At 39.5% G+C, this 17,689-nt stretch overlaps 2 protein-coding genes across 2 annotated transcripts in view; both read right to left on the bottom strand.

Annotated features, from left to right (window-relative positions):
* The window catches only part of bbs5 (Bardet-Biedl syndrome 5), a 48,876-nt gene extending 45,005 nt beyond the window's left edge, over positions 1-3,871 (bottom strand). Inside the window, exon 1 of the mRNA XM_073047245.1 lies at positions 3,719-3,871. Within this exon, the coding sequence (XP_072903346.1) occupies positions 3,719-3,780 (62 nt within the window). The 5' untranslated portion in view covers positions 3,781-3,871. The remainder of the gene's footprint in view (positions 1-3,718) is intronic.
* A 2,248-nt stretch (positions 3,872-6,119) lies between these two features.
* The window catches only part of col28a2a (collagen, type XXVIII, alpha 2a), a 98,029-nt gene continuing 86,459 nt past the window's right edge, over positions 6,120-17,689 (bottom strand). The window contains exons 31-36 of the mRNA XM_073047240.1: positions 17,349-17,385; positions 15,298-15,855; positions 12,434-12,699; positions 12,001-12,199; positions 7,918-8,095; positions 6,120-6,997 (exon numbers count right to left, since the gene is read on the bottom strand). Of these exons, the coding sequence (XP_072903341.1) occupies position 6,997; positions 7,918-8,095; positions 12,001-12,199; positions 12,434-12,699; positions 15,298-15,855; positions 17,349-17,385 (1,239 nt within the window). The 3' untranslated portion in view covers positions 6,120-6,996. The remainder of the gene's footprint in view (positions 6,998-7,917; positions 8,096-12,000; positions 12,200-12,433; positions 12,700-15,297; positions 15,856-17,348; positions 17,386-17,689) is intronic.

Raw genomic sequence — 17,689 nt, 5'->3', positions numbered from 1 at the left:
CAGGCCATCTCGGCCCTTTTAGTCCGTGCCGAATGCTTACTCTCACCTAGACCCACTGACCTGCACTCAGCCCATAACCCTCCATTCCTTTCCTGCCCATATACCTATCCAATTTTACTTTAAATGACAATACCAAACCTGCCTCTACCACTTCTACTGGAAGCTCATTCCACACACCTACCACTCTCTGAGAAAATAAATTCCCCCTTGTATTACCCTTAAAACTTTTGCCCCTTAACTCTCAACTCATGTCCTCTTGTTTGAATCTCCCCTACACTCAATGGAAAAAGCCTATCCACGTCAACTCTATCTATCCCCCTCATAATTTTAAATACCTCTATCAAGTCCCCCTTCAACCTTCTACGCTCCAAAGAATAAAGACCTAACTTGTTCAACCTTTCCCTGTAACTTAGGTGCTGAAACCCAGGTAACATTCTAGTAAATTCTAGTATCAGAAGTTCGCTGATGCCACGGCCATAGTGGGGTGTGTCAGGAATGGACAGGAGGAGGAGTATAGGAAACTGATACAGGACTTTGTGATATGGTGCAACTCAAACTACCTGCGTCTCAATATCACCAAGACCAAGGAGATGGTGGTGGACTTTAGGAGATCTAGGCCCCATATGGAGCCAGTGATCATTAATGGAGAACGTGTGGAGCAGGTTAAGACCTACAAGTATCTGGGAGTACAGTTAGACGAGAAGCTTGACTGGACTGCCAACACAGATGCCTTGTGCAGGAAGGCACAGAGTCGAATGTACTTCCTAAGAAGGTTGGTGTCATTCAATGTCTGTAGTGAGATGCTGAAGATGTTCTATAGGTCAGTTGTGGAGAGCGCCCTCTTCTTTGTGGTGGCGTGTTGGGGAGGAAGCATTAAGAAGAGGGACGCCTCACGTCTTAATAAGCTGGTAAGGAAGGCGGGCTCTGTCGTGGGCAAAGTACTGGAGAGTTTAACATCGGTAGCTGAGTGAAGGGCGCTGAGTAGGCTACGGTCAATTATGGATAACTCTGAACATCCTCTACATAGCACCATCCAGAGACAGAGAAGCAGTTTCAGCGACAGGTTACTATCGATGCAATGCTCCTCAGACAGGATGAAGAGGTCAATACTCCCCAATGCCATTAGGCTTTACAATTCTACCGCCAGGACTTAAGAACTTTTTAAAAGCTATTATTAATGCTTTTTGAGACGGTGATTTAGATGCATATCATTTTTTTTTACTAAGTTAAGTATTGTATGTAATTAGTTTTGCTACAACAAGTGTATGGGACATTGGAAAAAAAGTTGAATTTCCCCATGGGGATGAATAAAGTATCTATCTATCTATCTATCTAAATCTTCTCTGTACTCTCTCTATTTTGTTGACATCTTTCCTATAATTCGGTGACCAGAACTGTACACAATACTCCAAATTTGGCCTTACCAATGTCTTGTACAATTTTAACATTACATTCCAACTCCTATACTCAATGCTCTGATTTATAAAGGCCAGCATACCAAAAACTTTCTTCACCACCCTATCCACATGAGATTCTACCTTCAGGGAACTATGCACCATTATTCCTAGATCACTCTGTTCTACTGCATTCTTCAATGCCCTATTTACCACTCATGTCCTATTTTGATTATTCCTACCAAAATGTAGCACCTCACACTTATTGCTCACTCTCAAAAAAATTGATTTCCAGGATATTGTATATAATTTTCTGGCATCAGGGAGCTGCTATCAATATGCGGGAGACTCCCGGAACTTCTGGGAGAGGTGGGATGTCTGCAGTGATCATTATCAGACAAGTGTTCCTGAATTTTTGTGCATTGGCAGTCCTTGCCCTATTGATGCCTAAAATGAGGTTTTCCCTGGCTGTTCTGAGAGCTGTTCTGTCACCAGACTTGAAGGAAGCATCCGAGGTTTTAGCGGGGAGTGCACCTGTGTGTTAGCCAAGGCTTCTGGATGGACTCCGAAATAACCCTTCTTGAGGTACCAATGTCATCTACACACCTACTATTGTAGCCGATGACGGAAGAGGCATATTCTTCAAGGTTTATGCCTACTCAGGTTTGTGGTGATCTCCTTGAACATCTGCCAGTGGTCTGTTCAAAACAGTCCTGAAGCGTAGAGATTGCCTCATTAAGCAATGCACTGATGGTCCCCTTGACAAAGCCCCAGAGTAAATGATCTCCTCTGAGGAGAGATTAACCATTCCAAACACAAAATCAAAATAATACAGCTGAAGATACTGTTAATAATTAATGGATTATACATCATCTACAAAGGAAAAATTAGAACTAATGCTTTCAGTTCAACAGCAGAACCTTCCAGGGCAGAGAGTTCCATAGATTCACCACTCTCTGAGAGAAGAACATTCTCATACTAGTCCTAAATTACTTATCCCTCAAGACTGAAACCCCTGAACTAGCTAAGTTTTGAACCAACACCTCCTAGCCTGCTGGGCCTAAATCTGGTCATGGCTGGAATCAACACCTGTCTCGGGAAGGACCTGGACCCACATCAATTTGCCTTTCACCACAATAGGTCTACAGCAGACACGATCTCAATGGCTCTCCACACAGCCTTGGATCACCTGAACAATGCAAATACCTACAGTATGCTATTTATTGACTATAGCTCAGCATTTACTTCCTGCAGTCCTGATCAAAAAGCTACAGGACGAGATTGAAGTAAGCTGCAAAAATTTAGTCAGCTCCATCATGGGTACTAGCCTCCGTGGTATCCAAGACATCTTGAATGAGCGCTGCCTTAGGAAGACAGTGTCCATCATTAAGGATCCTCACGACCAGAACATGCCCTCTTCTCCTTGTTACCGTCAGGAAAGAAGTTCAGAAGCCTGAAGGCTCACACTCAGTGACTCAAAAACAGCTTCTTCCCCTCTGCCATCTGATTTCTGAATGGACATTGAACTCATGAACATTTCCTCACTAGTTTATTGTTTTTTTAAAATCACTACTTATTTTAACTAATGTGTGTGTGTGTGTGTGTATATATATATATATATATATATATATATATATATATATATACACACACATACTCATACACTGTATATATTTAATGTAACTCAGTTTTTGTCTATATTTATCATGTATTTCTTTGTACTGCTGTCGTAAAGTTAACACATTTCATTACATATGCCGGAGATATTAAAACTAATTCTGATACATCAGCCTGACAAATCCTCTTTTCTATACTCCGGAAACTGGCATGGGTTCGAGCGCAAGTACAGTACACAATACTCCACACGGTGTCACCAAAGGAGCTGCACGATCACGCAAGGGGGCTTCACTTCAGGACTGAAATTAGCTCATACTAAACACCAATATATCATTTCCCTCTCTCACTCGTTTTCCCCTCCTCCTACAAAGATTCTGGTACGTTTCTAGCATTTTCCATTTTAGTACATTATCACGGTGAGGGCACGGTCGTAAGAAATTAAAAACACCCGATATTTCTCGCTTTGATGCTGCTTGATTTACTTTTGTTTTTTATTTGAAAATATCTGCTTGTTTTGTCGGCTGTAGCTTAGTTCTGACTTCTGTTCTGCTCTCTGAAGCAGGGACATGAAGAAGCGTCCCGAGGGCTCCAGACTGCAAGGCCACTCTTCATTTAATGTAGTTAGGACGGGTCCTGTGAAACCCCACGACAGACCAGAGGCGGAAAGGGAGCAGTAGGCCTCAACAAGGAATGCTTCGGATACTCACTGAAGCGAAATGTCAAAGCGAACATCTCTGTCCTCCCACAACGCGTCCAGCACGGGCACCATGGCTCCGGGACCCCGACAGCAACTCTGATCAGCACCCTGCCCGGCGTCACCCTGGCAACCACCGTCGCGACGTCACCCTGGCAACCACAGTCGTGACGTCACCTCCGGAAACTGGCACGGGTTCGAGCAGAACAAGGATAACGACAGCCCAGCCCGGAGGAACCATGCCAGTGCTAAAAATATCATCCGAGTGTGGCAAGAAAGATGGGGCAGAGAGGGGAAAGGGAGGCATTTATATCAAATACAAAAGAGTGTTACAGGTACTAGGGTAGGCAGTAGATACAGAAGAGAGGAAACTGTGTGGACTCGGTTAAGGCTGGGGCACTGTGCACTAAACAAAACATTAAAAATGATAGGGAAACACCAGACAGGTTTGTGTGAGGAATGTTAGGAAGAGGAGTCAGTAGAACATGTAATTCTGAGTTGCAGGAAGTATGGGATACAGAGAGATGATGAGAATAAATCTAAGGGAATTGGGGGTGCAGGAATTCACATTAAAAGGGTTACTGGGCATGGGTGAGAGAGCACAGGTCAGGGTACTCATAGCTTTCTTAAGGGATACAGGGTTTTTTTTTCATAGGAAATGATGGATAAGCAGGAATAGGGTACTAGGATGGCCAAAGAAGGAAGGATAAAGATTTTTAAAATTGGATAGGTATATGGACAGGAAAGGAATGGAGGGTTATGGGCTGAGTGCAGGTAGGTGGGACTAGGTAAGAGTAAGTGTTCAGAACGGACTAGAAGGGCCAAGATGGCCTGTTTCCGTGCTGTAATTGTTATATGGTTATATAAAGTGTAGATTAGAGTGAGTGAGTGAGTGAATGGTTGAAGGGATTTAGAATGTAAGTCTCATCTGATCCACTCTCCGGAGCAGAAGGTGGTGGTAACGCACCATTAAGCTGGGTGCCAACCGCCGTAAAAGAAGAAGAAGAAGCATCCCAGTGCCCATCTCCCTTCATAGGCGCTGCCGGACCTGCTGGCTTCCTCCAATGTTCTTGTGTATTACTTTAGCGTACCTACTCCCTCCACAATTCCGTACATCACAGGAGGCCACAGCATTTGTTGGAACATATGAATCACGAAGGCTGATGGAGCTTTTCCTCGAGCGTGAATAAAGTACCCTAAATATTTTTGGTCTTTACTTTCCCTCATTTGTTAACCATTTTCTTTATTAAAAATACTAGTCTTTTCGCTGTTCCTGACGTGTCCCTCCACTTAAGTTCCTCATGGAATAGTTTTTGGCCGCAATATATTTCTATTTCTTTTGAGTATATGTTACATTCATGTTTCCATTGGAGGCCTGTTAACCATTCAAATATTATTTTCTCACGTTTGCTGATTGTGTCGATTGTTCTCAGTTTTGAAGATTCTCAACTTAAGTTCTTTTTTTGCTAAAATGCTGTTGTTCTATCGTCTTTTTCTAAAGTTGCTACGCTCCTATGAGAAACGCCCAGTATTTCATGCAATTTAGATCCCCAGCACTATATGGTACTGTCACTCAACCTTAACTCCACCTCCTCACATAATTTCACAAGTCATTATGGGGGTTTACCACTAAACATAAAGAAGTTCAATAATTTTTTTTCAAAAATAAAATTTAATAAAAATGAAAAGAATGTCACTGACCTTAGGGCCTCTCTCCTATCGTATCAGTAATGTACATTTCAGAGCCACAACAATTTGTCAATTAGTCAGCACCGAAGTCCTATACCCCAATATTACTTTGGAGCCACAAATATCCTACCATGGTAACCAAAACTGCAATGCACTGTTCAAGCTGGGAAACAGATACTCTCTATCCACCCTACCTATGCCTCTCATAATCTCATAAACCTCTATCAGATCTCCCCTCAGCCTCTGGCACTCCAGAGAAAACAACCCAAGTTTATCCAGCCTCTCGTGATAGCACGTGCCCTCTAAACCAAGCAGCATCCTGGTGAACCTCTTCTGCACCCTCTCCAAAGCCTCAATATCCTTCCTATAGTGGGTAACCAGAACTGTATGCAATACTCCTTGCCATTTAAAAATTTCCTCCTCAGTCTGAATCAGTGATATTGCAAAAGGGGGACCAAGTATTGAGCAATGTAGTACACCTCTATTAAGAGCTTCAAGTCACAAAAATATAATTAAGTCATCTTGGTTTGCAAAATCTGTGTTTCCCTCCCATATCTCCTGTAAGTTTGTAATTTTTTGGCTATACACTGCCCTCATTAATTTCACTCAAAGAGTTTGATTGTTAGTCCATAACAAATCTATATTGATTAACCTATGCTTTTCAAAATGAGAATCTGTACAATCTCTTTGAATGGATTCAATGAAACAATAGAGACTTCCAACACTCAACATGCAATCAAAACTTTATAAAATAGATGATACATTTGTGATTTCAATAAATGTAAATTCATTTGTTCACACATTTAACACTGTAAATCATAAATAGTTGTAACACCTGATATCACAACTTTACCAGAGAAATCTTCAAAACTCCTTATATATTCTGCAATATATGAATATTGCCATCTTCTGTTTATGTGTACTTAAGGTCCTCAGTGGCTTAACACATCGATAAATCATAGCTATCCATGCTTGGTAAATGGTGCGGTTGACAGTGGAAGGAAGTGTTGTGAATATGTGCATATATCATGTTCATGTTCAGGCAGTTCTGTGAAGCCTAACACTATTGATTAGGAAGATGCGCGGGTGAATAACTTCACCTAATCCTGCTGGTACAGCAGAAAAAGGGGCACCATTATTATTTTGAACTTCCATTACATGCCATTTTATAAACTTCAGTGGACAAAAAAATCTGTATGTTAAAATAAAATTCTTACATATAACTCCATTTTCCAAGATTTAACCACCGACAATTGTGTTTGTGAACAACTGAGATGTTCCTTCTTTCCAACCAGTGAAAATTATGTTCACATTAAAATACAGAATACAAATTAAATGCAAAAAAATTCTAATGTTTACTGAATTGTTTAAAATTTTTTTAACTTACAGTAACATTTTTTTTTCATTTTTACCCCTTGAGAACTGTATATCAAAAAGTTAACAAAAACATAATCTTCTGTATTAACACTATTATACAACTCAAATTTGAATTTGTGTGACTAGCAAAATATTAAAAAAAATAAATGCACTAAGATAATTTTTAGTCTTCCTCCTGTTCTTCAATGATTTGCTGAAACAACTTCCTGGGATCCACATCAGGATTCTGCATTTAAGAGAAGATATGATGAAGAAAGTATAAAATTATTTAGTTACAATGGAATTGTTATCAAAATGAAACAACAGTCTTAAACACCCTATCCTAGGATACAGGGGAGAATTCCATCTGTCGTCACTATTGTTAAAGATGTTCAAGAGATCTGTCCGCTGACTGCACTCAACACCTGTCAAGTAGTTAATTAGAAGTCAAGAAAACTCAGTATATGGTTTTATTGCATTCATGGTTTTATTTATTTGCCTAGAGGGACAACTTAAGGATACAGATAATTTGTTTCTGTGGGTGTACTGCTACAACCTATCAGAAATCAATTCAGATGCTGGAAGCTAACTCAAGAAAGAATGATGGAGTTATGGAAAATAAGAGGTTAAAAGGTGGGTTCAAAAACTGGCTCATTGAGACAATTTAGAATAAATTCAGTAAATAGGTTTAAACTTTTATTTTGTTGGTGCACAGTCATTTTTTATGTAATGGTCATGTATAAAGCAGAGAGATGAAATCATAATCTGATAAAATCATAATCCCCTATCAGTCTGAGTCACTTTCATGACCTGTGGAATTTATTTCTCATTTGGGAAAATCTTCAGCTTTTCCAGCAACATATTCCTATTGATTTTGCTAGCATTTTGTTAGAAATCTGAATTTGCTGCAGTTGTCTCTAATTATTTTCTAACATCCCTATACTAAGTAATAGAAAATATGCTTTAAGGAAATAGTTTAGTTTTAGAACGAGTATGGCTTTATATACGTAAAAACTGACAGATGCATTTGTAATTATTTATTTTCTTTCTCTTTTAAAACATGGAGATTTTATGTTGAATTTAATTGTTTCAATCTATCATTGAACTTTGAAATGTGAAAAGAGATGGCTTTAAATATATATATTTTTTGAAAGATTAAAGACATACCAGTACTGAACACTAACACAGGTTTTTCTGCACTTGTCTTCATTGTCAAAACGATTAGCATTTCCGCCACAGCCACCGTACCAAAATTGTGCACACGCATTGGCCTGCATGTCATAATACCATTTAATTATATAATCACGGCAAGCCCCTTGGTCTAATTGGAGATGACAGAGAGGATCTAGGAAAACATATAAATAACATAGATGTATCATAAGCTGAGAAGTGGGTCAACTTTCAGAATTCATCTTATGAAATAAATGAAATACATTTGAAAATTTATTATTTGGCATGAAGATAACAAAATATCTATCAATATATATACTGAATGAACACAATTATTCAGCCTCCATGCCCTCCTGGGTAGAGGATTCAGAACTCCATCTTCTGATTGAAGAGACTTCCTCTCATCTGTCATAAAAGAGAGATTCCTTTTTTTGGTCTTAGGCACCAGAGCCTGTAGATATATCCTCTATGCAAACCTAAATCAAACCTAGTTATAGTCTACTAAACCTTTCCTCATATTCCTGGAACCGGCTGATTCAACTATTGCTGCTTTACCTGTACGGCAAGTTCATCTTTTCTTAAATAAGGAGAGCAAATCTCTATATAATACTCCAGGTGAGATCTCAACATGTTCCTAAGTAATTGTTGATATTGATAGCAAATATGTTCATATAAATTGGTATATGAGGTGTACCCATTCACAGTCTCTGTAGTACATCCATTGGGTACAGCTACGAACCTGAGAAGGATCTGCATATTCACACTCTTTCTTTCTAAAGATAACTAATTCTCAGTGTTTGTCCCACATACTTTGTCCTTGACCTCTGTCCTCAAATGACTCTGTGTAGACTCATCAAAAGCATTCTGAAAATCCAAATATCCTCTGGTTCTCCTTTATCCATTTTTCTAACAACACCCTCAAATAATTCCAGCAGTGTAGTCCAATCTGATTTTCTTTTCTTGAATCCATGTTAACTCTGGTTTTCTGTGATTATTTCATTTCTGAAAGATTCTAGCATTTGTAGATTTTTTATGTGTTAAGAAAGAATATTCTATATTATCAAAAGTTACACCCTAAATACTTTGGTTATTGGCGTTCTGAAATCTGTAAATTAAGGATTTAATTTTGCAAAGCAGGTTTAATTATGTTTTTTCCTCCAAAACTTAGCTTAGAATGCACACCCAAACCAGGAACCTGTGCTATAGATAGGTTTGAAAATGTTTATTTCGAGGTACAGCATACTAATGGCCCTTCTGACTCAATAAGTGTGCACAGCCCAATTATACCAAGTGACTGATCAACCTACTAACCCTCATGTCTTTGGAACATGGGAGGAAACCCATGTGGCCACAGGGAGAAAACATAAACTCTTACAGTCAGTGGTGGTATTGAACCCGGCTTGCCGGTGCCTGCAATAGTTCTGTGCTGGTAGTGATCTCTGGACTATCCCTGGTCCCAGGAGCTAGTGAGGAAATGGTCAGATGAACCTGTGGCTGAAGAGCTGGTGCAGAGGGCAGGGATTCGGTTTCTTAGAACATTGAGATCTCTTCTAAGGTAGAGGCGAACTGTGAGAGAGGGGCAGGTGCACTTGAACCAGAGAGCGACCAATATCTTTGCAGGGAAATTCACTCGTGCTACACAGAAAGGTTTAAATTACACTGGCAGGAGCAAGTCATGGGATAAAGCTGTAGCCAGCGAGAACGTGTCTAGTAATCAGGATAGCTGGGACATAGTCAAAATGGGGAAAGGAATACTCTGTTAAGCTGCATTTATTTCAGTGACCAAGGTTTTAGTAAGCTGTTTGAAGGGAAAGTAGTAAATGGCAAGAAGAAGGCTTTTAAAATTGTGATACCAAGTGTCCAGCCACAGCATGTTCCTGTTAGGGTGGAGGGAAAACTTGGCAAGTTTAGGAACCCTGGTTTATGAGATGTGCTGAAGAGCTCATCAAGATATAGAAGGAAGCATCGGAGATTGGGTTTGAGCAAATCTGTTGATGAATTGAAAAAGATTAAGAATACTCTCAAGAGGGAAATCAGTGGGCCATGTGAGGGTATGAGATGGTTCTGGCAGTTAAGGTAAAGGAGAGTAGGTCCCCTCAGTGATCACCAGAACCACCTGTGTCTTTGGCCACAGATGAGTGGGAGTTTTGATGAATATTTCTCCTCAGTGTTTACAGCCATACAATGCATTAAGGTGGATAAATCTCCAGGGCCCAACCAAGTGCATCCCCAGGCCTTGCGGGAAGTCAGGCAGGAGATTGCAGAAGCCCTTGCTGATATACTTATTTTGTGAGCCAAAGTGAAGTTCCCAAAGATTGGAAAATGACTGACATTCTGTTATTTGAGAAAGGTATCAAAGACAATCCAGAGAACTACAAGCTAGTCAGCCTGACATCAGTACAGAGGAAATTACTGGAGGAAACCCTGAAGGACAGGATCAATCTGCATTTGTATAGGTACTGATTTAGAGTATGGCTTTTTGCATAGAAAGTTGTGCTTGATGAAACTTTTGAAGTTTTTTTGTAGAGGTAACCTAATAGTTTAGGGCAGGCGGTGGATTTTGTTTATTTGGACTTTAGCAAGGCCCTCAGCAAGGTCCTGCATGGTAGGCTGGTCTGGAAGGTTAGGTTCCATTGAATACAGGGAGAGCTAGTTAAGTAGATTCAAAATTAAAATTTGGCTTGAGGTAGGTTACAGAAGATGATGGTTGAAAGTTGTTTCTCGGAATGGAAGCCAGCGACTAGTGGTGTGCAGTAGGTGGTCAGTATTGGGACCCTTGTTATTTGTTTTTTATATGAATGATTTGGATACAAATGCACAAGTTTGCGGATGAAATGAAATTAGAAGGTGTTGACAAGGTTATCGTAGGCTACAAGGGGAATGGAAATGAGCCAAGGAGTGCCAAATGTATTTCAATACTAGATAAGTGTGGCATGATGAATTTTGGAAAGTCAAACCAGTATAGCACTCATACTATGAATGGTAGGGGACTAGGGAATGCAATCTAAAAATACAAGTGTATAATTTGTTGAAAGTGGTGTCACATATAGACAGAGTGGTGAAAGGCATTTAGCATGCTGATCTTCATTTGTCATGTCATTCAGTACGGGAGTTGCAATATTATGTTGCACTTGTATAAGTTTTTGGTGAAGCCACACTTGAGGTGCAGCGTACAGTTTTGCTCAGTCTGTTATAGGAAAGATGTGGTTAAACTGGAAAGAGTGTAGAAAAAATTTATGAGGATGTAGATAGGACTGGAGGGCCTGAGTTACAGGGAGGGGTTAATCAGACTGGGTCTTTATTCATTGGAATAGAGGAGAAGGAGGGATGACTTTATAGAAATGTTTAAAAGTATGCAAGGCATAGGTAAGGTGGATGGTAATAGTCTTTTCCACAGGGCAGGGGAGACCAAAACTAAGAGGCAGAGACTTGGGGTAAGAGGGGAGAGATTGAAAAGGGTCTTCAGGGGCAACTTAATCATGCAGAGTATTTAGAATGAGCTGCCAGAAGAAGTGGTTGAGGCAGGTACATTAGCACCATTTAAGGTAGATACATTGAGAGGGTGGGGCTTAGTGGGATATACCGTAGGTTGAACACAGGAAATTGGAACCCACTAGGCTGAAGGTCCTGTATACAGGCGGTGCTGTATTGTTCTATGACAATATAACTAGTAGATATATTTTGTGTCTACAGACTTCCACCACCTGCCACTTTGAATAAATATCATGAAGAAAACTTGACAAGGATATGGAGAAAGGCCCTGAGGTTAGTGAATTTAACTTGCAGGTAGCCAGCATTGAGCTTGATATATTTTCAAGGAAGGTGGTAAGTGAAATAAGTCTGTGGAACTTACAGTCTTTCATCCCCCTACTGTAATTAAATGTTGCACTATTGAGATTCTACAGTATGTTATCAAGTTATATCCAGTAAAAAATGTATTTTCAACTATCCTTAAATTATTCTAGTAATATGTGCTGAAATTTGAACCCATTTTAGAATGAAAAGGTTTAACATGTAATGGCCTTATTTGCTTCTGCAGTTATTCATCAATTATACTACATAAACAAATTAATATCTTACCTGGAACTGTATTTTTTTGTGGCAGGTTTGCTGACTCTACAGATTCCTTCACAGGCTTAACAGACTGCGTTTGTATATTTGAGTAGCTTTTATTGAGTGATGGATTGTTTCTGCCCTTCGAATGAACAAAAGGGGTTACAAGTTCCAGGTCCTTTTCTTCATTAGAACCATCATCAGCTTTTTCTGAGTTCTGTTTCACCTGTGTAATGCCAGACATCAGTATTTGTTTAAGTATTTTGTATTTGAAAAAGTAATATCAATTATAATAAAAATTAATATTGCTATTAATTCTATTTATTAAAGTATTTGCCTTTTCTTTTATCAGCTGAATTAGTTATAACTTGGTACGTATAAAAATCGGGGGTACATTGATGAACAATACATGCTACATGCAAATAAAATGTCATAAACAGCAGTTAAGATCATTTTTTACCTGTTCATTGATTTTCGGAGGTTTTACAACTGAGGTAGGTCTGAATGGAAAAGGCTTCACTGACGCATTTACTTTTATCTTTTCAGATACAATTGTTTTTCTAGGTTTTGTAGCAGTTGGTCCAATTTGGTTCCTGGTATGTGTAGAACTTGAAGTTATTGAATATAATGGGTTTCTATTTGATATTATACCATTTCTAATTTGGTTAGAAATCAAAGCACCATTTTCATCTTCACAGAACTGTCTGACCAATTTTAGCTCTAGAGCTAAAAAAAAAGAAAGAGAAAAAATGTAAATTGCATTATACTCAAACTCACTTTCATGAAGACATTCCTTTTGCAGCTCCTTCCAGGGAACAGAACCCCAGCCATTATCACCTTGGCTGCTATGCTACTCATTGATGGGCAACTAGTGAATTCACAAACATCATGTCAAATTTTTTAATAAGTAAATCTCAATTTGCTGAGTCACCATAGTCAATGGCATAATTTGAATTCCTGTTCTCTCACTTTGCAACTTTCAAAAATGAAAAATTGTGGAGTAATTTAAAAAAGGGTAACACATTGACAATTATTATAGAAAGAGAATTTATTTATCTTATTGTTTCCCGACTTACAATTTAAATTCACTGTAACTAACCCCAAGGCCTTTCTCCATATAATCATCAATTTTTCTTCACTATATTTATTCAACCTCCTCTTGAAGACCTTTATCTACCATATCTTTATTCTGGATTCTAACTACACTCTGTGTAAAAAGATTTTCTTCAAGTCACTCTGAATTCCTTAATCATTCATTTTATATCTCAAGTACTTGATGGCTCTGCTAAAAGAAATCCACATCACTTTATATTATTCTATCAAAATTCCCCCAGCCTTCCGTTCTGTGAGAAAACAGTCCTTTTCTCTCCAATCTATCCTTGTAACTGTTGGCCTTCATCCCAGGAACCACAGAGTTGCAAAGACAAAGGAGCTGGTTGTGGACTACAGGAGAAATGGGGACAGGCTAACCCCTATTGACGTCAATGGATCTGGGGTTGAGACCCTGAAGAGGTGGAGTTTAGGATGATGGTGCCTAACGGTGACTCCTTTGCTGGCATCTTCAGAAACAGCGCTATTTTTATCTTTGATATCTCTTTTCCCTTTCAGGGTTCTTTTAAAGACCCTGACCTGGAGTTAGATGCTGACTTTAGTTCTTTGCGGAAATGGGACCTGCTTTCAGGGCCTCACGACCGGCCGCTTTTCGATATGCCAAGGACGTGGACTGGAAGACTTGCGGACCTTCAAGGTGCCGGATTTTCATGGCTCTGGAGGAGGGCTGATTCAAGGCTGGTGCCGCCTGATGTGTCATGGCAGTACACAGAAGGTCGGAAGTAGTGAGCTTGCTGCTGGCTATGTGTCCAGAGACCCGAGTTCTTTGGGCACAGAGCTCAGAAAAAGCAACGCAACAGACTTTTAACATCATAAATCAGCCAGTTGTTTGTGATGTCTCCCTTCTTGCTGTGAAACGGGGACACCTCTTTTTCCCTTATTAGGGGGATGGGGAGGGAGAGAGGGAGAGGGGGGAGGGGGGAGGGAGAGCCAGTCTGTGGTATGTTAAATTACTGGGTGAACAAGTAGTCTTTGGGGTACTGCAAGTCTGTGTCTTTATTGATGCTTTGCTGCACGCTTGAGTGCTTGGTGGGGGGTGTTGATGCTTTTTTTGCTGATGGGGAGGGGGGTCATTGCTTTGCTGCTGCTTACACATGGGAGGAAGGAGCTGGAGGGGCTTTGGGGTTCTAACATTTAACTGTCATTCATTCTTTGGGGCACTCCTCTGTTTTCGTAGATGCTTGCAAAGAAAAAGAATTTCAGGATGTATATTGTACACATTTCTCTGACATTAAATGTATCTACTGAAACATATTGAGAGGGTGAACAGCTTTAAGTTCCTCAGCTTACACATCACTTAGGATCTGACGTTGTCTGTACATACTGGCTGTGTGGTGATAAAGTCACAGCAGTGCCTCTTTCACCTCAGATGGTTGAAGAAGTTTGGTCAAAGTGTAGAAGATTTGGAGTAAAGACTCAGGCGATTATAGGTTGGAGCCAGCTGAGAAATTGGTGGATAGAGAGGTGGTTGGTGTGCAGTGAAGAGCAAGATGATCAAAGGATGACGGCAAACAATTCACTTACTCCCCTGGTATTCTCAATCATCATTTTAACCAAGAATAGCACATTGTCCTGGCACCATACATGGTCCCAGACAAGATGATCTAAGTTTCCCTCAGTATGCTAAATGCGGATTTCTACTGGGTATGGTATCAACTTCTGACATGTAAATAACATCAGGGCACTAGGGTTGCTCATATTGGAGGCAATCAAACACATTTCCAGAGTAATATGAAATGACCCAGAATAATTATCATCACTTCTTATACTGGTAAGAAACAATTTTCATTTTTATATTGTTGAACAGTATTTTGCAACTGAATTTCAGGGCAGGTATATTTTTATAAAGATCTAATTTCACCAGCATCTCAATTTCTTATTCCAGCTGGCCCAATCACATTCCCAAGATAACAATAGTTACAAAGCAAGAACGTCAATTTTTCGATTTCTATCCCGAAAACACTGTGTGATTAACAAATTAGACAATGTGTATGACACAAGAGGAACCACCAAGGGTTTGCAATGCCTTCATGTCCTGGTATACAGTTCTAATGTAACAGAGACTAAGGGTGATCTAGTGTGCAGCAATTACTGCTTTTTAGTAAGCTATGCAGTAGTTGTCCTATTTACTTGGTTTCACCTTAAGTGCGCAATTAAAGTTTTCTTGTACCTTCATTAAAAAGCATGAAATTATGAAACGGACATAGCACAAACCTGTAAGAGTATTGAAATCATCAATGAGATACATATGCTCAGTATCAGGATCTGAGGCAATTAAGTTCAGTTCACGCAAGAATTCAGCTTGTGTTGGGTCAGATGTATTTACAATCCCAATTGCAAACATCTCAATGTTTGCAGCATGAGCCTCACGAACAGCAACATCCAGTTTGACTGTCTCTCTTCTGTCTGCCTGCCCATCTGTCAACACTATAGCAACTTTCTTCACACCAGGCCGAGCTCCATAGAATCCTTCCTGAGTTGCTTTGCGGATAGCTGTTCCTGTGTATGTGCCTTCCCCAATGTAGAGCATTTTCCTAATTGCCTGTTTGACATCTTGCTGCGTCAAGTATCGACTTAGACCAAACTCTAACCGTACTTCCAAGCTGTAGAGGATGAGACCAATTCGAGTGGCATTCCTGCCAACTGTTACTTTGTCGACAAGTGCAGTGACAAAATCTTTTATAATTTCAAAGTTGTCTGGCCCCACACTTTCTGAGCTATCTATCACGAAGACAAGCTCCATCGGCCTTTCTTTACACTTAATTCCACAACCTGTAAAAAATAAATGAATGATAAAATTATTTCATTAAATCTGAGCAGATTAGTTTAAACAAAAATCGCATAACAAATTTCTATTTGAAATGTTAAGATGGTAAACTAGAATCATTGATTTCTAGAGCAATACTTTTAGAAGTACCTAATATTCTCAATGAATAATTTTCATTAAAATCTTCCTGAACTTCATAAAAATATTAAGGCATTGATGAAAGACAGGCAATAACTTGGATAGGAGAGCTGACTATACATAGAATATTACAGCACAGAACAAACTCTTCGGCCAATGAAGTTACGGCAAACTTTTAATCTACTCCAAGATCAATCTAACCTTTCCCTCCTACATTGCCCTCCATTTTTTCTATCATCGATGTGTCGAAGATTTTCTTAATGCCCCTAATGCCCCTTAATGCTCCTCTATCACCTTCCCGGCAAGTCATTTCACACACCCATCGCTCTCTGTGGGGGAAAGAAAATTACCTCTAATATAACCCCTATACTTTCCTCCAAACGCTTTGCAAATATGCTCCCTCATATTAGCTGTTTCAGTCCTGGGAAAAAGTCTTTGGCTGTCCACTTAATCTATACCTCTTATCATTGTGTACACCTCTATCAAGCCACCTCTTATCTCTCTGAAGCAAAAAGCCCTAGTTCATTCAACCCATCTTCATAAAACATGTCCTCTAGTCCAGACAGCATCCTAGTAAATCTTATCTGCACCTGCTCTAAAGCTGCCCCATCCGTCCTATGATGTGGAAACCAGAACTGAACACAACATTCCAAGTGTGGCCTAACCACGATTTTATTGAGCTGCAATGTTCAAGAACCCTGTGGCTCTTGAGCTGATTTCCCTGACAAATGAATGCCAACACACCATACACCTTCTGAACAACCCTATCACCTTGCACGGCAACTTTGAGGGGTCTATGAACGTGGACCCCAAGATCCCAGTGTTCTTCCACACTGTCAAGGCTCCTGCCATTAGCCTTGTATTCTACCTTCAAAAACTATCATCTATTATGGTTATTGGATTTACTAAGTATGTCCACAAGAAAATGAATCTCAGGGTTTTATATGGTGACATTTATCTACTTTGATAATAAATTTACTTTGAACTTTGAGCCATCCAAAATGAATCACCTCACACTTTGCCGGGTTGAGCTCAATCTACCACTTCTCAGCCCAGCTCTTCATCCCACCAATGTCCTGTTGCAACTTACAACAATTCTGCACATCTCTACCAACCTTCGTGTCATCATACATTGGGAGGATTCATCAGAACTGAACTTCAAAAATTTATTTCTTACACACAAAAAAATTGAATTTACTTCTGGATATAAAGAAATACCTAGGGAAATAACATGTGGAATAATATTTTTAAATTTCTACCTTTTCTCTGGTAAGGATCAGCCTTGTTGTATTGTATAAACCAACAATAGTTACAATGGAAACATGTAATATTTGTAAACCAGGAATTGACGGGTACATACCGCATATCTCTTTTATCATTCTGATGATGTCCTCTCTCTGGTCATATTTTGAAAACAAAAGAAAATATATTTGCGCACTGCTGTTAAAAGTAATTTATTTATGTCATGACTAGAAAACAGATTTATTTTCGATGCTGTCTCTATATTGACATATGGCATTACTACTGAGGATAGAGCAGTTGGAAAATTACAACATCACAATATTCACAGGTTAATCTTTAAATCACATTAAACAAAATGCTATTGTGGAAATGTAATTGAAAAACGTGGCAGGGCTGTAAAACTGATTATTTTCTCTTTATCGGAATTGTGGCAAGAGTACGACATTCAGCTCCTCGTGC

This window comes from Hemitrygon akajei, chromosome 5 (assembly GCF_048418815.1).
Source record: "Hemitrygon akajei chromosome 5, sHemAka1.3, whole genome shotgun sequence".
Classification (NCBI taxonomy): domain Eukaryota; kingdom Metazoa; phylum Chordata; class Chondrichthyes; order Myliobatiformes; family Dasyatidae; genus Hemitrygon; species Hemitrygon akajei.
Note: the sequence above shows the minus strand (reverse complement) of the source record. Positions and strands in the feature narration are given on the sequence as shown.